At 29.9% G+C, this 24,978-nt stretch overlaps 1 protein-coding gene and 1 pseudogene across 1 annotated transcript in view; one reads left to right on the plus strand and one right to left on the minus strand.

The window, feature by feature from the left end:
* Positions 1-741: 741 nt before the first annotated feature.
* Positions 742-24,978, plus strand: part of CALCRL (calcitonin receptor like receptor) — a 39,500-nt gene continuing 15,263 nt past the window's right edge. Inside the window, exons 1-7 of the mRNA XM_011356414.2 lie at positions 742-795; positions 3,005-3,137; positions 5,014-5,124; positions 5,220-5,332; positions 6,751-6,842; positions 21,183-21,309; positions 24,090-24,243. Coding sequence (XP_011354716.1) covers positions 742-795; positions 3,005-3,137; positions 5,014-5,124; positions 5,220-5,332; positions 6,751-6,842; positions 21,183-21,309; positions 24,090-24,243 — 784 coding nt within the window. The remainder of the gene's footprint in view (positions 796-3,004; positions 3,138-5,013; positions 5,125-5,219; positions 5,333-6,750; positions 6,843-21,182; positions 21,310-24,089; positions 24,244-24,978) is intronic.
* On the minus strand, positions 15,862-15,980 carry LOC111739413 (annotated as a pseudogene).

Raw genomic sequence — 24,978 nt, forward strand, 5'->3', positions numbered from 1 at the left:
CTTTTATATATATGGTGGCATTTTAGAGGTCATTTTTCACTAGCTCAGAATTATATCTATCATTAGAAATATTTAACAGAAATATTTTTATTTGGTACTGTCTATCTTATGTAACCTAATTTTAATAATGTAAATGACTTAGGGGGATTTTTTTTTTAAATTTTCTGGTTAAAAAACAATTGAATCCTCAATGAAGAATAATCTCTATTAAATTATAAGGCCATTTTAATTAAATATGGATATTAATTCTCAATAAATTGGTCTAAGAGCAATATCCTCCTTAAATTATTGAAGACTCAGAAAATTAATAATGAGACTAATATTTATAAGAAATAAAGTTAAGCTTATAGTAAATATGCTATCAAAATTTGTGCTTTTATGTTCTTGTAAAACTCTTTATTATGATACTTTAATCATTTTATCCCAAGTTTGGTAAAGAAAAAGTAAACAAAATGTTTCTAATTACTAAAAATATATGTGCGAGTTTACCTGTTTGAAATGCTAGTTAAATTAAATTAAAATGTATTTAATTAAACTCTAGTATTTTAAGTCATGGTGCTCTTAGATTTGTAATACTTAAGATTATTAATCAAATCCTTAAAGTAAAATTATTGAGTAGTTTTAAAGAAATTTTTTGTTGAGAATCATGTATATTTATTTCATAAATATTAATAAACCATATTTTTTCATTTTCTATTGCAGTTTGGTTTATATTACGTAGCAAATTTCATTTTGGCATTAATGATGGAGAAAAAGTGTATGCTGTATTTTTTGTTTCTCTTACCTTTTTTTATGGTAAGCATAAACTTTTCGAACATATCTCCCTATGTATCATTATTTCTGTTTTAACTTCCAGTATATCTATAGTTGATAAAGATGAATCACAACAAGCTAACATGCAGTTATTTGATGCATAAATTAAGTACATTTTTATATCCAATCAACACAACGATAATTTATTTTTTTTCAGTTTATATTTTAAGGTTTTTTATCCCTTAGCAAGTTCTATGGTGGTGCAGTTGGGTAGGGAGATGTCAAAGTGAGGAAGATAAAAATACAAATATGCAAGATATCAGAGGAAAGTAATTATCAGAGTTTAAAAAGAAATAGAATGTCTTTATAGTATAGTCATACACAGTAGATAAAATATTTTCAACCAGACTTGATTCTGAGTTAGAACTATTAAAAATGCAGATTTTTCTCCCATTCTGCCAATTGATTGACTTATATTGATTAAAAAGCAATTCAGAACCATGCACTAAATTTTAAATTAATTTCTTCATTTATTCATTCAAATAAGTATCAAGTGTCCATTTTCTGGCAGACACTGATGCTAAGTTTGAGGCAAGTGTGTACATGAGCATGTATACTCATGCACATCTCTGCATGTCTGTTCAGGGGATGTTGGGCTGGAGGTAGAGACTAAGGATGACTAAAATCAATTACTATACTGAAGGGGACATATGTCTTATACATTTCATTTTTATTTACAGAAATATTTTGCTCATATTTTTCTGTCTTACATTAAAACCGTGACTATCTCTTTTTATATGTAAGAGAAACTGAGAGAAATAATCTCATCTAATTCTGTGCCAGCAAATAATTTTCCTGTGGTGTTTTCCAAGCAAACCCCACAAAGATTCAAAGAAACTCAAGAAAAATATAGAAAACCTAAACTGGAAAAAAGCAAGGCTACATTCTTGTCAGCATTTGTATTTGAAAACATTCTCAAGTCTAGGAGCGGTTCAAATTCTACACTTCTTAGATGTTATCTTGGGTAAACAGACTAAAATTCAAGAAACAGGACTCCTGTTTCTTCAGCTCACACTCTCTATTGAGTGTGCCAATGAGCTGCACCAGCCAACATTGGTTTCCAGCAGGTAATTCTGTAATAGATTACCAATCCAATGATTGTCAATTAAGAAACTGTGATTATTTCTCAGACAGTGTGTAAATGTAAGTTTTTTATTTAAGAATAAAAAATGATATTGATTTTATGCATTTCTATAAATTTTGTAAGAGCAGGAGAAAAAATATTAATGTTTTTGATGCTGTTAAATTTTATTTATTACTTGTGCAGTGCAACTGCTGCATAAATCTCTATTAGGAAATTCAAACCAATCAAGGAATGAAAGAGTAAATTTTAAATAGTGGTCAGTTGATGGTGAAGCTTGAGTGGTGCCACACAATGAGAGAATATTATTATTTAGATTATACCAAATTTAACTACCCGCTGGAGAACAGAAAACCAAGAATATGGAGACAAAATAAGAGTAGAAAGATAACTACTTATGGAAAATAGCCAATAGAAGTAATGCAAAAATGAAGAAGAAATAAAATTGTAGACTTATACATGCTTCACATTATAAAATGGGGAAAATGTCATATAAAAGTGGAAGTGAAGCTTAAAGTAGTGCTACTAAATCGGAAGAACATAAATATATACCTTGTATTTGCTGTGCATGTCAAAACCTTTATTGACATGCACACAATAAAAATTCTATTTACCTACATCACAAATGAACTTGTTATTATTTTATCAAAATCAAATTATAAAAATGGCAACAATTTTGAACATTATCATGTGCCAGATACTCCCCTCCGTTATTGTGATACTACTTTATCCCATTTACAATAAGAAAGCAGAGGCTTATGGGTTCAATATCTTCCCTACATTCACAGAGCAGTTGAAAAAGCAGTGGTAGATTTTGAATATAGCTCAGTCTGCATTCCACAACACATGTGTAGGGCCAGCCTCTATAGAGAGCCAAATGTCGACTGTTTTCCCTACTCTGCCATTGGCAATGTCTTATTGGTTGCTTGAAATTGAACAAGATAGGGGATATTTACTGTGGATACTGGCAAACACTACCAATCAAGGATTTCCCCCTTGAGCCAGGTGACCAGGCAGGACATCACCACACTGACTATTTTCCACTGTGACAGATTGCCTACAATAGACATTTTCACAATTCTGAAGTTTTATTTTTTTCTAATTCCTTAGATTCTTGTCATAGCGGAATTACAAGAGAGCCCTTATAACCCAAATCAGTTGGGCGTTACTAGAAATAAAATCATGACGGCTCAATATGAATGTTACCAGAAAATTATGCAAGACCCCATTCAACAAACAGAAGGTAAATGACTTTAATTTTAAATGCATTTGATTTATTTTTAAAAGAAAACCACCCCATTACATCATTATGAGTTTCTTTGGTCCATTATTAAAAATGAGTTAGTTGCTAATTTTTCTGGTATATGGCGGTTTTAATTATATATTTTGAAGACTATTTTATGACATAATTTATCTTTTTTATAAAATTCTAATAAAATTTTGTGCAACAGGGATGTTTTTATAACATTTTTATGGTATAAATATTTAAAATATCAAATATATGTCTTGAATTAAATAAGTGACAGTTGATCTTCAGTTTATGTAATTCTATTTTTTTAACAAGCTGCTTGATAGGAGTTTGCATAATAAAATGACAAACACAATTTACTTTTGCATAAACTATACTTTGAATAGTACATTTAGTAGCAGAGCTAGTGAAGTCTAAGTGTTTCTATTTCCATTAAGATTTAGCAAAAACAAAAAAAAAATAAAAACAAAAATAAGCCCTGCATTTAATCTGGAAATCCTCAAGACAGGATTATCTTCACAATATAAAATGCAAAATTTACAATAAAACAAAGATAAATGTAAAGAGTTTAGATATTTCTAAATTTTTAAACTATCAATACAAACAGATCTTAACATTTTAGGAAAAATATTTGATAGTATAATATATAATGTTTATGTAAATAAAATGTTAAAAGTAGATTATTATTTGTAACTGCCAAAATGAACTTGCTTGTGAGAATAGTATTTGTTGAATACTATTAAGATTCAGCTTCTCACTTAATTCCATAAAAATCTGTTATTAGCTTAAAACTATTGAATTAAATCCTTCCAGATCATCTAGATATATGTAAAAGTAGGTTTCAAATATAATTGTTTAACAGCAGGAATAGCTGCATGAGGGTATCATAATAATTTTTTGACAAACTAAATTTAGGATCACTGCATAATAGACTTTCCTATTAGAACTTTGCAATTTTGATTATTTTAGGAAGTCTTGCAATAAAAAATCTATATTTTAATGTAGTGTTTCCCGAGTCTATTTGACCACAGAAACTTTTTAATGGAACACTACTCATTTCTTACTCTAATGCTATATAACACAGTTTGAAAAATTCTGGACCTTGCAATTTATTATACTGCCAATGTTGTCACTAATCAGATGGAATCTTCTGGAGCAGTAAATTGAAAAGAATTGTTTGAGAAGCTTTCTAAAATATCGGAAAATTTTTCTCTGATAGGCTACAAAATGTATTTTATTTAGTAATTTATGGAATCAAGCTATTTAAAAAAATATTTGAATATCACAGGAAAGAAATGAGATTATCTGAGGTTTTTTTTTAAAAAAAAATAGAATTATTTAGATATTTAGGCCAATCCTTATTTAGGTCAATATGGCCCTCGAGGGCCAGATTAATTCTGAGGTTGCTGTGCAAATCTATTAAAATAAACATCAAATGCAACATTCAGCTGAACTTTTCATGTATTTTCTCAGATATTTCTAAATTTAATTTAGGAATTAATTATTCTAATAATTATTTGGTGAAAAATTCAAGTAATTGCTGTACAGTCATGCACTTCATAATGGCATTCTAGTCAATGATGACCTGCATATATGAAGGTGGCATATCATGGAGCCCAGGAGTATAGTAGGCTATATCATCTAGGTTTGTGTAAGTGCACTCTATGATGCTGGCACAAGACAAAATCACCTAACAATGCATCTCTCAGAAACGTATCTTCATTGTTAAGCAGTGCAGGACTAGATTTTATATGATGTCTTTATTTTCAATAGACAGTCTTTATCCCATGTCAGTGTGAAACCATTAAGACTTTTTTCTTCATGTATACCTAGAAGGAGTTAGCATCCCTAATTTTTACTCTCCTCTAAGGCATTTACTGCAACAGAACCTGGGATGGCTGGCTGTGCTGGAATGATGTGGCAGCTGGAACAGAATCAATGCAGCATTGTCCTGATTACTTTCAGGACTTTGATCCTTCAGGTAATAGCAGAAATTTATGTATAATCTCCTTTATATCTATTTAATAAACTTAGGGTAACTAAATTACTGTTCTTTTTTTCTTTTTTAATTTTAAGAAAAAGTTACAAAGATCTGTGATCAAAACGGAAACTGGTTTAGACATCCAGATAGCAACAGAACATGGACAAATTACACCCAGTGTAATGTTGACATACAGGAGAAAGTGAAGGTACTTAACAATTATAATTAAAATTTAATTTACACTATTTTAAAAGTTAGTTACCAATACATTATTGGAGAAATTTTAGCTAGTGTTCCATTCTATTATAAAGCCTTTTCATAATATACTTTGAGAAGAACAGTAAGCAAAATATCTTTGTAGAAATAATAATTATTGATTCTGTTACAATAATGAAGTAATTCTGCTAGGTAATACTGTATTTACAAGTCAATGTCTCAGTATTGGAGTTTCAAATTTTCTACAGGAAAAAAAAAACACTTTAGAAGTATAAGAAAAAGGAAAATTTTTATTTGTGGTGGACTTTCTAGAGTTATGTTCAGGAATTGTGCTCAAGTATACAAGAGGAAGACCAGCAGAGTTAAAACAGTTTCTATCTGTCCGTCAGCAGAAGGCTTTCATTCTGACTGGCTATTAGGTCACCCTCACTTGAAAGTCATGGTTACATTAAGTCAAGGTTAGTCACAGGTTGCCATAACCAAAAAGCTTTAATAGAAAATGCCTATGTATATTTGCATGTGTGTATATATAGAGGCAGTTTGTCACAGTGATTAAAACTGACTCCTGATATCTGACTTTATGTTTCTGTCCCTTACCAGCTATGTGATCCTATCAAGCCATAAACTCATTGTGTATAAAATCGGGACCCAATAAACCCACCCTCAGGATTTTCATAAGAATTGACTTAATACAAGGAAATTTCTTAGAAAACTAATGACCATATAGTAAGCACTTGATAACTGTCAGCTATCATTATAATTATATTTTTTGGTTATTCAGAGTAGGGTTTGGAAAGAATGATAAAAATAAACACTAAATGGTAAATTACAAATAAATAGAATATAGACAAATAAAAATCATTAAGAAAAAGTCAAAATAGGATAAAGTCAGAATATGTTTATACAGATTATAGGCTCTTATAAATTACTATATTGAGATTTGCCTCAGAGCCTCAAATTTGTCAAAGGAAAAAGAGAAACCCAGTGAGAAAGAAAGCCTTATCTGTCATATAACTAAAGAACAATATGAAAATCATCAAATAGCATTTGATTAAAGGTGCGCAAAGTAAGAGTGAAAATTGTTAATGTCCTCCAAAATATAAAATTCAGGTTTTGTATATTATACAACTTAGGTCAATCAAATTATTCCTTTATATAGTTAATATATGAGTGCTAATTTCTTAAATAATAAAGGCATACAATTTATAAATTTTGATGGTCTTGGATAAATTTGCATAGATATTCTTCATTCCAGACGTATTCAGGCATGTATTGGTTTGCAAGCTAAATGATAAGGCTAATAGATCATGTCTTAAAATATATAATTTATTCTATTGAATTGGATCTTCTACACTTGTAGTATTATAATATCGATATGAACTTTAATTTTTTTATTCATATAAATTATAGACTGCACTGAATTTGTTTTACCTGACTATAATTGGACATGGATTATCTATTGCATCACTGCTTATTTCACTTGGCATATTCTTTTATTTCAAGTAAGTATATAGAAAATATTTTTTAAATTTACCATTGTCTTTGGCAAATGCGGTGTCATGTGTGTGTTTATATTATATGCTGATGAAATATGTGAAATATAGATTTGTAATGTTTAAAATAAATTGAATATTTAAAATAATTTGAAATATGTTAACCATATTTTGACTTTGTAAAATACGTAGAGAGGAGATTGATAATATATCGTAAGTCCAACTTTACGAAATTAGTAGACATGTAAGAATGAAGTCCTGTTTTAAGAAGGGAGCCAAAATCAATATGGAGCCAAAATCTGTATTTGCTTTGGAAACTGTCAAATAATATAGGCCTTCTTAATTTAATTTTTAACTTATTGGTCAATTTTTAGTATCAGTATACATTGTATATTATAAAAATTGGTATTTTGTGTGAATAATAGCAATGGCATTTAATATATATAACAATAATAATCTCAATATATTATAGTTAGGTTAGTTTTGTTGGTTAGAAGTTGTCATCATTAAAATGGTTAAATTATACCCTGAATTTTACTCAAAATTACAATTCCTTTTTTGGGAAGAGAGAGAGTTAGCTACTATTTCTTGATTCAATGAATACTTTTTTTTTTTTAATTGATAGGAAAGTAAATTCCAAAACCTGCATATATTATTTTATGCATTATCACGGTTTTTATAATTTTGATCACCACCAATAATTATATAATGCAATGTGAAGAATGATTAGCTACATTTCCTTGAATCTATATCACCATTGCCTTCCTCCCCTTCTTCTTCCTCTTCATTTCTCCTCCCCTCCCCCTCCATCTTCACCCTCCTCTTCTCCTTCTCCTTCCTACCAAAAATCATCTTTGACCATTATTAACTTCAGAACCAAATGGAGTAGTAGCACATCAAAACAATCCAAACCAAGAAATTATCAGGCAGTTCAATGTTAGGAACATATGTAACTGGAACACCAGCTTTTGGCCCATATTCCATCAAACATTCAGAGTTCATCAAATAATATACGAACCAAGAAACTTATCTCTTATGGGTTTTAGAGATTTTTAGAGATTGTGGGATTTAGAGATTGTATCAGAATTGCTACTTTTTTGGAAATCTACACCTTCTTAAGAATCTCCAACATTAGTTATTTTGCAGATTCCACATGGATACTTTTTTAATGATGCTTTTTATTTATGATATTATCTAGGGTTATAAAGTGATTTTAAAGTCATTAAAAACTCCACTCTGAATAAAGTTAATTAAACAATTGTGTACATTTTTAAATGCAACATATTTTCATTAGCCAATTCTGTAAAAAAAAGATCAAAATAAGTTGGAAATTTTTATCCTAAAATATGAAAAACATTCCTTAAAGATAAATTTACTATATTATATTTGACAAGTTACAAAAAGTGTACTGCTGAAAACAAACAAGCTGCCAGTTCTCAGTCACTGCCTTTATAATTAGTTATACCCTATCCGTCATTTCTATATATTTTATTAAAACTTCATGTCTTTGCTCTTGAATATACTCAGCTTATACAGGATTTTTGAAGTGAAAATTATCTTTGGAATAGGAAAACCTTTATTATGATTGTTTAATAGATTAAAAATATCTGTTCTAAAAAATGGAAAATTATTTTAGAATTGTCACTTTGGAAAATAATTTAAGTCCTCAGGTCCAGTGATATATTATTTATGCTAGTTAATAAAGTTAAATAATGTTGCTGATGCAAAAAATACTTATTGGTAAAATATGGCAGTAAAACTGGGTTAACATTTAACTTAGTAAATTTTAAGACACAAAATAAAGTTAAAATTATAAATTCTCTCTTAGTATAATAAAATGATCAGTGTAAGAAAGATATAGTTTACTTTTTTCTTTATTCCTGAAAATAAAATTTTTATAATTTAAAGATACAAAGTATCTAAATTTGAAAATATGACTCTTTTGACTCTTAGAACTAAATCGATACAACCAATTGCCCTAAAAATCTATGCAGTACTTTAGAACTCAGATTTTTAGTTCATGAAAATTACGTATCTACCACACATATAAACAAACTCAGAGAACTGATTTGTGTAACTAATATTAGCTAAGATTTTTTTTTTTTTTACCATGAAGACTTTCACAACTACCACTAAATATAAAGTAGACCAGCCTCTATCCTAAAGGCATAAATTAGAAATCATAAGAGTTATTTAAGACTTCTTGCAAATTTCTTGGAAAATGTTATGTTTTAAATATTTCTAATCTCAGGAAAAAAATGCAAACCTTAATTAAAAACAAACTATAATCTTGAGAAACTAGACTTGCACTTAAATTTATAATACTTTTTAAAAATCTAATACTTAAAGCCAGTTACTAATTTTTAAATAAGAACAATATATACACCTGTAATTCTAATATCTTATTGAGCGATTATTTGTATTTTTCTAATTCTATTTCATATGGACGTTTTTACACAGTTTTAATTGTAAAGTACTAATTATTTTAACTATTTTTATAAGTTAGCATTATAAAATGGATACTTTTGTTGTCACTATAGAGTTTTAAAACAACTGTTTAATTGGCTAAATAATATTTTTTTATTAAGTTGACAAAAGTTTATTAAATCATTCCTCTATTTTTGAGCATTAACACTGCTTAATATGTTTCCTATTAATATAAAACACTGCAGAGGACATTTTCTGACATACTTTTCCCTATATTTCACACTATCGTTTTTAGGTTACATTCCCAGAGACATGGGATATCTTGGTCAAAGGATATATATCTTTTTATGGCTCTTGAAATACATCATCTCAGAAGTATCTCAAAATCAACATATTTGTAACAAATTAAGAATGCCTACCTCATCCTAACAGGAACCAATTTTTCTTCCAGAGTGACCCATCTTTACAAATAATACCACCAGCAATCTAGTTGCATTAGCCAGACATTTAAGAGTAATCTGTGACATCTTCTCAGTTTTCTTCCCTATTATTCTTTCCTCATACCCTGTGGATTTAACTTCTTAATATCCCTCCAATCTATCTAGTTAATTTTCATGAACTAGATAGATTGCTTCATCTTGACTGCTACCACTGCCAGTCTTGTCTAACCCAGCCTTAATAAGTCTACTTTCATCATCTTCATTCAACTCTGAACAATGCAGCCAGAATGTTTTCATAGATTTAGATTAAATTTGATTTTGTCATCCTTTGCTTTAAAGATTTTAAACTTCCTATTGTGATTTATTTAAAAAACAAAACCATCAGCATACCCTATAATTGAATATTCTGCCTATTCTCTCCCACCTCTTAAGTTCCTTAAATGTAGTCATCTTTCAGATCTAAATTTTAGCATCATTTTCTCAGTGATATCTTCCTGAATTCCTTATTGCAGTGTTTCTGAAACAGCAACTAGTTGCAGTAGACATGGAGTTAGACCACCATCTCTGCAGATTTAAAAACTAATACAGCTAAGATGCTTCAGATAAAACAATCACTTATTTTTCATGTAATAACCCAAACTATTCGAACATATTAAATTTCTGAAGGACATGAAGCTAAGAAGTATAGCAATTATATCTCATGCCAAAATTAGTAGTCAAAAAGAGAAAAATAGTCTCCTAGAATTCCAAGCCCTATGGCACCAAATTTAAATTTAACAAGGATATAAATACAGTCCTGAACTAATTCCATAAAGTCAAATGTAAAACTAACAAAGTTTCTTCATGAGTCTATGATTAATTGAACAAATGTTTTCTGTGAACTAAGGCAATATAGTAAGACTGCCGAGTGAAAACAATGCTACAAGCTAGTATATACCAATAAATATAAAGTATTAAATTCCAAATCTCTAACTAGGCCAGTCATTCACCCTGTCAAGTATGGAGTGACTTCGTAAGAGGAAAAGGGGGGATGTCATAAAAAACGGTATATCAGGATAGTAAAGAAATTAAAGAAAATAATGTTCGCTGATCTGGGAATCAAGGTACCAAGAATGTTAAGCTAAAGGGGACACAATAGATGACTTCAAGAATCCAAATGACTATAATTGGAAATAAAGTTTGTGTAACATAAATATATGTGTTAGAAAATATATCTGGTTTAATTAAGAAAAATAAAAGACTCTAACAGCTAAACAAAATAGAATGAACTATCAATTGACCAATTGACCTTCCTGTCACTCAAGATTTTCAGACAGAAATTAGATGTCAACCTATCAGGAATGTGGAAATGGGTGATCCTCATACCGGGTTTACAGCTGGATCTAATGACCTATAATGCTATTGTCAAGCCCAAGTCTATGAATGAGCAGTAATTTAATAAAGACATATATTGAAAGAATTCTTTAAAGTCAAAATGCATAATTTTAATTATCAGTTAAGTTAGCATTTGTGAAAGTATCTTACAAGCTAAAAGCAATCTGCACAGATAAACTATATTTATTACTGATTAAGAATTGAAAGGTAATCTGGTTTAATATTTTTATAACTGCATTTATATTATATTTAAAAGAGCAAATATTCCTCAACCAATACTCACAAGAAAATATAATATTTAATTGAAGGCTTAAAATTTTAAACCAGAATTAATTAATTTTCTCTATGGAAAAATACCTTTTAAAAATTGACATCATACACATAGACATACTAAGTATTTTAGTTTTAAAGATATACTCTACAGATTCATAACTCATTTTAAAATAAAGACTAAAAAATTGAGTTCCCCAAATATTGTCCTCAAGTTTCACATAGAAATAGTCCTGTTACCCACCCCCCCGCCCCCCCAGAACAAAAGCAATTTTGGAAAAAACTAAGAGCACTATATGCGATAAATGCATGTATCTATTTGCTAAATTCCATGCTTTAAAAAAAAGATGTGAAGCATGGTACATGGGCAAAACCTTGTTAAAGCAAATGAGCTCTTGCCAATATACAGAATTTGGTTCTTGGCCTCTACACAAAAGAAAAACTTAAAGTTTTCAACTAATTACAAGGATTGGAGTTTTTAAATAACTTGCACAAAATCAGATTGTTTGTAGAGCTACAAAGCGCTGTGGAAAGACAAAGGAAATTGAATTGGAAGATTCCTCAGGTGATAATCTCATTAAAACATGTTGAAGAATGGATAGAATTTCAACAGATAGATACTGTAAACCATAATAAATGAAGAGATTATTCAGCCCAACATCTAATTTTACGTATGGTCTATGTGGCTGACTAAGTGATCTAGGGCTTCCTCCTGATCTGTGTTCTCTCTGTTTGGTTTAGTGATTTTATTGGACTTTAATTGTCTTTTTTTTTTTTTTTTTTTTTGCTTTAAAAATGAAGAATTTGAACAGAAAGAAGCAAAGCTACAAATTAATTTTTTCTCTCCTATTACACATTCTCAGGCTTTAGGTAAAACATGAGAAACCCTCTTCAACTAAGACCCAGGTAGAGCACTAAATACTTCCTTTTATATGTCTAGATGGTCTTCGGTATAGGAGAATGGTTGAGAGTATATTCTCTAAAAAGGCACATCTGCTCTCAGATCCTACCTCTGTCACCTGCTGCAATGCATGGAACTAGTTTTTTCATTTCTTAATTCTCAAGTTCACATCTTTAAAATTCAGATACTACTAGTATCTATATCATAGATTTGATATAAGGGCTGAGATAGTATATCTGCTGCTTTAAATAGTGTCTAGTTTAGAAAACATTGTCTACTAGTGGCATAGTTATCACTCTTCCTAATTAGTCCATTAAATATTTAGCCCTGAGACAGCTTATACTAGTAGACTCTTTAAAAAAAATTAAAGAACATAATTTCTACTTTAGTATGTACCACATTTATAAATTGTTATAATGTTCAAATAGAAAAATAATGAATACAAAAATTATAAACCAAGTTAGTAGTATAATTTTATCAGAAAAACTTGTAGCTAAGTAAATTAGTCAGAAATAATAAAACTGTTTTTATGCCCACAAGATACCATGTAGCTTACTCAGTACTTAAATTATATTAAAGAATTCATAGTCTTCAATTTTAAGACATTTCTAATATGTACTCTCCAGAACTATCTACTAAAATATCAAAAGTTTCTATCTATGAAAAACACTGTCCACGAAAACAGAAAGTAATGAAAAGAATGTCCCAAAGTTGGCTTGATGAGAGCAGAAATCATCTCTGCTTTTTTTTTGTTTTTTTTTTTGTTTGTTTTTTTGTTTGTTTTTTACATGTCTCAGGGTTTATCCCAGGACTTTTCACATAGTAAGCACTTACTAAATTTTTGAGGAATGAAGACATGAACCGACTTGGATCCTTTTTCTAGGACTGACTTCCCATGACTTATCATGATCTTGAACAAGTCCCTTGTGTTTGTTTGTCTGGCTTTTGTTGTCTCCATCATCAGACTTAGACTCCTTAAAATTCTAATTAGCAGAAGCATCTGCATAAAACAATATCAGAGACTCTGAAGCTACATTGAAGGTCAATCAAGCCCACCTCAGAAAATGCTGAATTGAATGATTAATGAAGTCAAAAGCAATAGAAATCTCGGTTTTCTTCCAACTAATTCCTAGTGGAGCTGATGTTTTACATAAAATCAGTGTGTATAAAAACAATATCAGTAGCTCTTTCTGCTTCTTAATCCAGTTCTCATACTGTGGTCATTCTTGCTTAGTCTTTGGTAAAGGTAACTTTTTTTTTTCCATTTTGTTAATTGAGGATCATTGATCCATCCTAATAAAACCCAAGAACCATACAAAAGTTGATTTAGGGTATGGTTTGTTATTTTTTATTTAGAGAGAGAAAAAAGTCTACTCCTCATCCATGCTTTAAATTAGAAACAGAGAACATGAAACAATATTTACCAACAACACTTCAGTTTTACATTAGAGCCAATTAAAGGGTGGGAGATAGGGAACTGAAAGGGAGAGGAAGAGAAAGAGACAGAACTGGCATCTGCCAAGTCCTGAGAGGCAATGACTCTTGCTCTTAATCATCCTTGGAAAAATAAAGCAAAAACTTTTAGATTAAAAAAAATAACTTTATTGGAATTAGTTATAAATCATGTTTTAATTGTTACTTAAAATCTGAGAGCATAGCAAATCTTGCTCTGACTTTCAACTCAGACAATGGGCTCCATCTTCTTGCACATAAAAGAGCACATATAACATCTGATTTGTATGAGGAATATGGTTTTTTTTAAAACATCTAAATTTGGTGACATTTCAGAAACTAATTCCAAACAATTTTAAAGCCATATTTAGAACTATATAGACAATAATACCACTTCTAGGTAGTCAGAATAAGGTTCTAAGTAAAATTCAGAAAAAAAAAAAAAATCTATCCAGTTGGTAGGCCAAACTTTTCTCAATTTAATAATCCTTTAATGCTTTTCAGGACAAGTGACACTAATTTTCATCTTTTTTCTAAGATCATATCTGAATATATTCAATCAATATTGTGAACTTTTATCTCATTTCCAGTTTCTTCACATCTCTCTTGAATTAGAACAATTATAGTTTTCTCCATCTACCTTCTCCTCCCTCCTACCCTTCATTAAGCAATACTTTTTCTCCTAAAATCTATTCATGATTTAATTTTTAAATCCATTTCAAACAAAGCTAGCTATTTAAAGAAATTCTGCATTGAGACATAGAGAACAAAGAGTTTTACTATACAAATCATACTTTGATATACCTCTTTTTGGCAAATCAGAACTTTCACTTAAGTTTTTTAAAATCTGGCAAATTTGCCCTGTCAGAGGTTTGATAATGGCTAAATTTAGAAATAGTTATCTAGGGGTCCCTGAATAACATACCTCTCAGTGTCAAGCTAGGATCAGTCTTGCTTTTTCAAGTCTTGTGATACATTTCATTCATTGTAAGTTTACAGTTCTGTTTATAAGCATTATAGTTCTGAGATATATCCTATTCTGTTGTATGCATCCCAGGCTCCCTCCAACTTAACACTGGATATAATATAATTAACTATAGTTTTTCATATAATGTTTTATTAGACTATACTCATTAGGCTTATTTCTAAATTAATGAATCTTAATTAATATGTTTAAAAATTTATTCCCTTCAAACTGAATGTGTTGAGAGCTGAAAACATTCCTATTAAGCAATACGGGTCTTGGTTGGAAAGCTTTTTAAATATGTCCACTGTAATTATGTAATGAAAGCACTGCATTTCCACATTAGAGTATCAGATTTGAATAATGACAGAGTGGTGCAAGAAGTAATGGATTTACTCTAGCAACAACGAGTTCTGCTATAATGTAATTGCTATTATTGGTTTATGAAGAAGATCACAGGTATGGAAATCTGAAGTAAATATCTGAATTAAAGAATTTGGAATGATTTTAAACATAAATTTGTTATTAAAGCTATAAATATGTTAAAGATCACATATTTCTGTTATTATTTTTGATAAATATGAAACTTCTGTATAAGTTTATTTTATCTATTTTGCTTGAGCAAATTGAAACATAAGTGCTATTTAAGCTTGAAATATGAACGGATTAAAATCTTGTAATTTAAAATAGAGAACATAAATAATGTAACATTTTTTCTCCCCAATATATAATAATATATATTGCAATCTGGTTTTCCACTCTTATAGACACAGTTTATTTTTCTAGACCTTACTCAAAGATATGACCATATACAAGGAGAAAGTCAAAGTAAACCTTGCAAATTATAATATCTTTTTAGTAATTAGGAAAAAACAAAAATGAAGAATGATTGGATATTATGCTGCTAACAATTGCTGACAGAACATTAAGATGTAACTCAAAAGAGTATGAGCTTTAGAATCAAAAAGTCATTCAGTAAATTTTGTGGAATTTTCCTCTATTCACATTATCTGTCCTTTTTTTCCCCTCAAAAACTTTAAGCTTTAAACTTTTTTTTTTTTTATACTTTGACTTAGTGATTCCTCTGTGCTTGGAATGCTTCTTCTCCCTTAACTTCTCTTTTTCAGTTCTATTTTGAATCTTCCTCTCACTCTGGCTACAGTCTTTATCTATTTCTCAATCTTTTTTTTTTTTTTTTAATGCCTACAGAACCTGGTATTCCTAGGTGTTCTCCCATCCAAGTACTAACTAGGCCCAACCCTGCTTAACTTCCAAGATCAGATGATATCGGGTATGTTCAGGGTGGCATGGCCATACACTCTATTTCTCAATCTTATTTTAATCTATAAAAAAGCATATAACACTATCTGGAATTACATTATATAATTGACATGTCTATTTACTCTCCACTGTCACATGAGTAACTTGAGATCAGGGTCTTGCTCTGTGTTATTCACAACTATTTCTCCAGTGTCTAGAAACAGTGCATTATTTATTACTTATTCATCAATAAATAGTTACAAGCAACTAAATGAATATTATAAGATACAAAAGTCTTATTACTTTCTTAAAAACTTCAACAATCAAATTGAGTAGATGACTTAATAAGATTCTGACCTTGAGAAATCCGCCTCAATTTTATTAAAGGATAACAGTACTTCAAAGGTGTTGTTAAATGAGATAATGAACATAAAGTCTTATCTCTGTGCCTAGGATATTCTAAGGACTCAATAAATAGTGGCTGCTATTATTATGAATTTTATCTGTAAAAGGGTATTTCTGGACTGCAAGAATCCAAGCATTCAAAAAGCCTGACTGTTTCTTTTCTTGGTTTCCTGCCTGTTAGGAGATGAGAGATTTGTACTAGGGAAGTTCACACACGAGAGAAAACCAGTTGGCCACCCAAAATGAGCATGTCTGTTCCTTATGCAACCCATATTTTTCTGCTATATTAAATGAGCAGCCCTGAAAGGCAGAAGCAGGGGAGGAAGGAGCATGATGGAACAAGAACAATCATTTCCTCTCCAGAGAGAATTTGATTGTGTATCTTGGTTTAAACACTTGTACTCTTTCTAATCTGGCCAAATGGATCACTAGCAGCCTTCGAAAGAGAACTATTGATATAGGTTATTTCTACTTTGTATCATAAATAACCAGGTGATCCCATCAACTCAAGATTCCATCCAGTAGACAAAAGATAGCCGTACTACTCATGTCAAATCTAATGGGAAACAAAGGCAAGTATTTTATCCATACTATGGCAGAACTTTGAATATGGAACAGCATAATACTTGAGGTCATAATGATAATAGAAGAGGTAATTTGGAGACAACTCTGGGAAGGATGAAATTCCTTGGGAAGTTAATTTAAGTTACTTAATCTATTACCCTTCATAACATGGAAACAGTCTTTCTAATATTAAATTCTTGTGTTTTATAACAAAAGATGACAATTTACTGTTCCATTGCATTACTTAAAACACGGGCAGTTTTTTTATCACTGAAGTGAACTCTGATGCTATATTATTATTTGTGAGAATAAACTATTAGAGAACTTAATTAAAATCAGCCACATGATAATTATGTTAAAAAATAATAGTTAACTGAGTGTTTACTATGTGTTAGATATTATACTATGCACTAGATATGATTTATCTCATTTAACCTTACAGCCAAACCTGTGAAGTAATATTGTTCTCCCTATACTATAGGTGAGAAAAGTGAAGATTAGAGTTTTTAAATAACTTACCCAAAGTCATACTGTTTGTAGGTGGCACAGTCCAGATTCACTTTCAAGTCAGGTTTCAAAACCCACTCTGAGCTACATGTACTGATTGATATTAACTTCTATTTGCTTCAAAGTAGAATCGAAAGACATAGTTACATTATGCATGACGTGTAATGGATCTGTTGACACATTTACATCAACTGCCTCTATAATTCTGCTTGTCAAAATTACATATTGAAATAATGTTCACAAATAATTATATAGAGAGAATATGAAATGGAAACTATCCAGACCCACTAACCACATTTTCTATTCTGTGGTTCTGTTAGGATCGAAAGGGATTATAACATTTAAAGAAAGAAAAGTTCTTTTGTAAAACATCCTTTAAACTTATAAACAATTTAAAAAATATTTTAAGTAAAATAAGCACATTTAAAATTTTAAAGCAGGTAAAATTGATTGTAGGTTAACATTCGAAAAATACTCAAATATTTTTAGGGTTTTATTTCAGTGTGTTTTCCATGTGTTTTGGTTTTCATTTACAAGTTGATTTTATTTGTACTAATGTACTTATATGTGTCAATGAATATGTTTAGAAGAAAATAACGTGCATCACTAGAAAAACCTGAGCCATTTTTACTACTACACGTTGATAGAAAGCATATGTCAAAGAGATCTGTCTGCATTTAAGTTGCACAGAACCTGGAGGGAGAAATGGAAGAAACTAAAGCAATAGCAACAGGCTAATTTTGTAGATAGTAGGACATATTTACACAACACAAAGTTAAATGATTTGCCAATGGTCTACTTTATTACAACAATATGGACAGCTAACCTGAATATCAGGGTTTCCAAAGCAGCAGTATTTGGTTTGAGTTACACAGGGCAAATTACTTAGGTTGACCATGTTATTTTGATAATTTTGCAAAACAATCAAAATATGCTTTATGTCTCTGTACTGAAATGATTTTATGTGAGCTCTTAAGTATTTGTTTGGTTTTGATAGTCAATATTTCATTTATGATAGGGTTTTATTCTATCATTTCAAAATTTTGCCCATGATATGGCATTATTTATATCTAACTGAGGGGAATGCAGTATATCTTTTAATCATATAGCAGGAGAATTAGAAGTCATATTTTGTGTGTGTGACTGTACTCACAATAATCATATCTTTAGAAGAGAACATATCAGCAGCTCATTTTTAAGTCTTTAACTTTCAAGCCAGACTGAAGTAGAGGAGCAGAGTCATCAGAATAGAGGGAATTCTGAAAGGAATAGAAATATAAACCTTCAAAGAGAAGAGAAGGGAGTTTGAGTGTACACAAGAAAATTAAAAATTATTTTTCTACTAACTACAGGAAGCATTTTATTTTACTTATTTTCAATTTTCACATGTCAGTATTATATCAACAATTATAAATGCTGTTTGTTTTATGTTCTTCAGCTCATCTTGCAGCTCTTCTATCATGAATTACTTTTTTTGAAAGCCTTCTTTAAGGTTTGTTTTCCTACATTCCAGCTTACTCTTTACAAATATTTCTGATTTGCTGTTTAAGCAAATCCTTCCTCTTTTGGTCATAATTTGAAAACTATGAAATTTTATTGAGTATATATATTTAAATATATATGTATGTATGTATGTATGTATATATATATATATACACATACGTATACATGCAGATACACAGATATACATACATGTATGTAACTAACAGACCTCAAAATAAATGTGTTCATCAGAAAAGGACAAAGTAGCCCAGTTAAGGAAAACATTTTGTTTTTCCCCCATGATGGTTATTTAAATTCTTTTACTAAAAAAGTACATATTTGCAAGGATAAGCAGTTTTTCCCTAAATGATAGTTATACTCCATAGACACAGGATAAGCTCAAAGCAGGCATTTAAAAATTAAATCATGTGGACAATTTTTTATGTTCATAATGTTCATTATAGATGAGTGATAAATTATAAGAAATAAATAACGCATAAAGTAAATGATTTGAAAAGAATCTTCTTTACTAGACCTCATCTCATATTCATTAATTTTCTTCACTCTCAGTGAACACAAAGTACCTGTGTCATTGTTGTGGCATTTTATTGAAAATAGAGCCATTTTTGCCTCAGTGTTGAATTTCCTTAAATAATAACAGGAATCATGGTATTCCTTTGTTTAAAGGCTTTCAAAGATTCCTTCTTTTCTATATAATATCATCTATACTCTGTGGCTTGATCCCTACCTCTCTCTCACTACTCTCATGTACTGCAAAGTCTAGTCAAATTAAAGGCTCTCTAATATAAAAATACTAGTAGTTCTTTGCTGTTACTATTTTGATGGACTCCAGCTGGACTTCATAGACTTGTCAGTATATGACTGTCGTACACACAGTGATCGATTCAAGAGCCATCTGGTTTATGAAGCCTTTCATAGAAATCTCCCCTGATAGTACCCACTTCTGTGGAAGGCATGTATTAAAATCCATAAGTACTGATTTGTAAATTCATTTCCAGATCCTTTAAAACACTAGAGCTATATATAGACTCACAGATTTATAGCTGAAAGAAATTTCAGACAATATAGCCTAAACTTTGCATTTTTAAATATAGAAATCCTTGGCATCCCGGCCTAATTACAATATCCTGAGTTCGTAGGCTATTTGGGATAAGGTGATGCAGTGATAAAATTAGGTTAAAATTTCCTTAAAGTTTCCAAAGTAGAAGTCAGTGGTTTGAGTTTTATAGGGTGAATTATCTATGGTGACCATATTAATTACATAAAGTTGTAAAAACAAAATAAGCTTTTAAATCTCTGTGATGAAATGATTCCCATGTCTTCTTACATATATGTTTGCTCTGATATTAAGTATCTAGTCTCAAATGGATTGCTTTCTATTATTTTAAAACTTCACCCATAATAAACTTTCGAATAAATGCTTCATGAAGGAGGCAGTACGTAAGTTGGTCTTCAAGCATAAGTAAGGCAGTCGCATATGTACAATCTTGTAGAATGGATGTAGATTCAATCTGAAAAGGAGGATTACTTGTTCTTAATGACCCCTTTTCCTGAAATCTCTTTCTGTATGAATTCCATACAGCCAGTTCTTTTATTTTATTTTATACATGAGGACCTTCAGTAAAAGGTGATAATTTTCTTATATCTTACCTCTGGCTAGGCCAATTAGAAAAATTCAGTAAAGCTGAACAAACCTCATTGGTTGCTAAGTCTATAATTTTTAGCAATTCATCTATTCGAAATACAATGTTATCTTTCTGATGGTTGGTCTGCATAATTACCACCACCACACAGACACTATATAAACAGAACAATCAAAAACAGGCTATATAAACAGAACAACCTGTGTGGTATTATGAAAAGAGCATCATCTGGGAATCTGACAGACAAATCCAAAGTTTTCAGTTAATTAGCTGTATGATTTTTTTAAATCAATTATCTAACTTAACTGAGTCTCAGTTTCTGCATTTTCAGGATGAATTAAAATATTAATCATATTAAGAAATTAACAGAAGTTTATGTAGAGGCCAGGTACATACAAATTTTCTATCCCTACCTATGTCTATCTGTACTAAAGCAATTCATTTATCTCTGTTTTAAGAAATTACAGATTTTCCCTAATTAAGATTTTATCATGAGTATATCTTGGGGAGAAAAAAATAACTCTTCCAAATTTAGAGCAGCTGCTATGAATTGTGACTGTATCTTATTTGAATGATTTTTAATAAAAATGTGGAAACATGTCATGATGTCATCACACTTCATTTTCTCTTGCCTCTTAGGAGTCTAAGTTGCCAAAGGATTACTTTGCACAAAAATCTGTTCTTCTCCTTCGTTTGTAACTCTGTTGTAACAATCATTAATCTCACTGCAGTGGCCAACAACCAGGCCTTGGTGGCCACAAATCCTGTAAGTAAAAAGAGGTGTGCCCTTAGATTCAAAGGGTTAGCAGGAAAGTGTTGGGAGAGGTGAGGGGTCCTGATATATTTACTGTGTGTAATTAAGTACTCATATATGTATATTTTAAGTTCTGACATATAGAGAGTATATACTGCTATACATATACTATAATCTAGAAAGGTAAATATATCTCGACATTCCTCAAGTTATTATGATTGAGCATTAAAAGGAGGAATACTTTGTTTTCTTGCCTCAATTATTTATATATTACACATCTTCACCTCATTTCATGAATAGAGTCTTTCTGCTGGTAGAATATAAGAATCTATGACTACATAACATTTACTCAGCCAAATTAAAAAAAATCAATCAACTAACTGTAGTTAGTAAAAAGAAACAGAATAAAGAAAAGCAAGAGTACATGAAAATGGAAAATTATGTTATATTTTTGTTACCAGGCTGACTTTAAAAAGTTAATAAAACCAGAGAAAAATGAATTATACGTCTCTTATATAATGCTCAGTTTTATTAACATAAAATTTTTTTAAGTGCTCTACCAAGTCCTCATGTCTCGGGAAACATTTATAAATTGTTCCCTTACAATCCTTTTGGAAGCACAATTTTTAGGATGAAAGGTACATAATAATAAGCACAGAGATTGTCATAACATAAAGCTATATTTTCAAAATATAAGCGAAAATCTACTTATACAAACATATATGTTTTATGCAAGCTATAAGCATATGTAAGCTATATTTTAATTAAAATATCTGCATAAATAACAAACGTAAATTCAAGTTGTTTAAATCATCTGCTTTCATAATGTTTGTGACATCGATACTACAGTTTTGTATATGGACTTATGGAGAAGTGTATATATGTGCATAAATAAAGTGTTTTTTTAGAGATTAAGTTATCCAGTTACTGAAATCAAGGAAGGGAAGGAATTTTCACTCAATGGATCAACAAACAATACTCTCATATGGATTTTATGTGTGTGTTTTAGGGTAATGTCCAAAATTCTAAAATTCCCTTCATTGTTTGCACATGTGCATCCAGATTGCTTAATTTTGTATATGTTCCACTCTAAAGTCATTGGGTGAGGAAACACGCTGGGGTATAATTAACAATATACAAAAAATTGGCCAATGTCCTGCCATTTTAGTGAATTTCTCTAGAGCAAGGAGAGTCAGCGTCCTCTCATAAAGCTGCAGAACAAGAGATTTTAAATCTTACATTTATGTCCAAGGATATCGTGTTTAACACAAAAATTGCAAAACTGTATATAATTAGTTTTAATTTAGTGGAAAATTTAATAACAATCTTGGAAAATTTGTCTGTTTTTCTCATCAATGCCTGCCATAAAGATACTTTTCTGAAACTTACTTTAACTGATTTTCATCATAAGATTAATTTTTTAAATATAATTAAGAACAAAAAGCCAAATTAAGTATGAATACATAAAAATTATATAGATAAAAATTTAAAGCTGAAGTCATTTCTATATAGTATAGTGAAATAATTCATTTTAATCATTGAGAGGACTTTGCTAATATGTTATGTTTGACATCAAGGCATGTTATTTAAAATTTAATGTCATGCAATCTGAAAATATAGTTAATGAAAAAAATAGGTTTTATAAATGTTCTTCAGTTATAAGGAATTGTGTATCATCATAAAAACAAAATTGGAATTACAGGACTTGTGTTCAGGATGTAAATGATTCATGTTGTATAAAAATTAGCAAATTATTTAACTTCTTTAGTTCAGTTTTTATCTATGAAATACGTGACTAGTAAAAATTCATGCCTCACAGAATTTTAAGGGTGAAATAAAACAACATATATTAAAATATTTTTAGGCTAACTCATATGCAAATTTATTACTATTTTATGATAACCCAATATTTGTTTTCCAGTGTATTTCAATTCCAATTTTCTTTTTAGTGAAAAAAACATTTATTTCAAAAATGATGATAATTGCCACTAAATATTTATTGGGTTCCAGATTGAAAATTGGAGCTAATGAAAATAATTGACCATGTTTTTGGGAGAGTTTTTAATTTATTTCCCTTATTAAGAGAGTAAGCTATATCTCTTACTTCTTTGTGTTTTCTTTACCCTATATTTGAACCTCCTTCTTCCTGTGTCTTTAAGAGTAGAGAAGAGAAAGCGGAGATCTCAGGAAAGGAGGAAGGAAAATTATAACTTTTTCTTTTTTTTACCTACATGAAACCTTCAAAAATTCCATATGTGGATAAGATAAATTTTGGGCTCATTAGATTATTATTTAATAAGTATTTACACTGGTCACACATGAAATGTTAGATTTTCTAAGTATTTGGCACATTTAATGAATTGCTTTATAATTAAGATAATTAAGATTTTTTCAACAGAATGAAATAATCAAGGAGTTCATGATGACATAATTAAAATAAATGTAAGTAGATGTAAAGTCATTCATGTGTGAAACTTTTGTACTTAAAATTACATAATAACTAAAACACACTAGAAAAATACACATCTACTAAATGTAGTAAATTTAGACTATACACATTTTCTTGGATGTATACCATTATAAATCTTTGGAGTCAATGGCTAAAAACTTTAGGGGCACCTCTAGAGGAGAATGAAGGCTAGCATTTTACAAATCTGAAACATTAGTGTGTAAGATTTTGTGTTGAGGAGAGAAAATTCCATGTTTCTATATAACTGAGCTAAACTAGATGTTGCTTTACATGTGAATTCATAAAAAACTAAATATTGATTGATTTCTATTTTTCCTCACAGGTTAGTTGTAAAATGTTCCAGTTCATTCATCTTTACCTGATGGGTTGTAACTACTTTTGGATGCTTTGTGAAGGTGTCTACCTACACACACTCATCGTGGTGGCTGTGTTTGTGGAGAAGCAACACTTAATGTGGTATTATTTTCTTGGCTGGGGTAAGTACCATTACACATAACTGCTGATTCATCTTGTTAAGAAAGCTTTCAGAGGATGCAGTGTTCCTTTGTAATAAAAATTCATTTATTGTTAATCATTTTAAAACAATTTCAGGTGATTAACCTTTGCTTATTGCTATAAATTGAAATATTTAAATAAAATATCACTAATTAGTTGCTTTCAGTAGTCACGGGTCAATTATTAAGACAACGTTCTTTTTCTATTTCATAATCCAATGTGTATTCAGCTAAATGCATAGTAACTAAAAGAATATAACTAGAGTCATGAATTAGGGATCTAGTTTTTGGATTATTCTGAGTTTTCTTTTTCCTCATGTGCAAAATAAGGGCATTAGGTTTAACCAGCTTTGAAGTTCTATTTTTAGAATGTTTCTTTAAAAAAAACCCCATCATCTTATCTAAGAGTAGAGGGATCAGTATTAAATAAGAACATGCAAAAGATTTATTTTTCCAAACAAAATTATCTGACATGGTATTATTCACAAAGCAAACAGTATAAACATCTAGCATATTAAAAAAAAAAAGGGAATAATGCAAAATATAAAATGCTGAAAATAAATTTAGTAGGACCAGTTTCCAGAAACATGACTGAAATTATACTTTGTATGTCTATCTATCTAGTCAGATAATATAAATATATACAATTATGTATACATGCATAATCATTAGTGCATTCAGGTTACCTTTATAAAATATTTCTTCATGTTTGAAAGA

Source organism: Pteropus vampyrus, unplaced genomic scaffold (assembly GCF_000151845.1).
Source record: "Pteropus vampyrus isolate Shadow unplaced genomic scaffold, Pvam_2.0 Scaffold2, whole genome shotgun sequence".
Taxonomy (NCBI): Eukaryota; Metazoa; Chordata; class Mammalia; order Chiroptera; family Pteropodidae; genus Pteropus; species Pteropus vampyrus.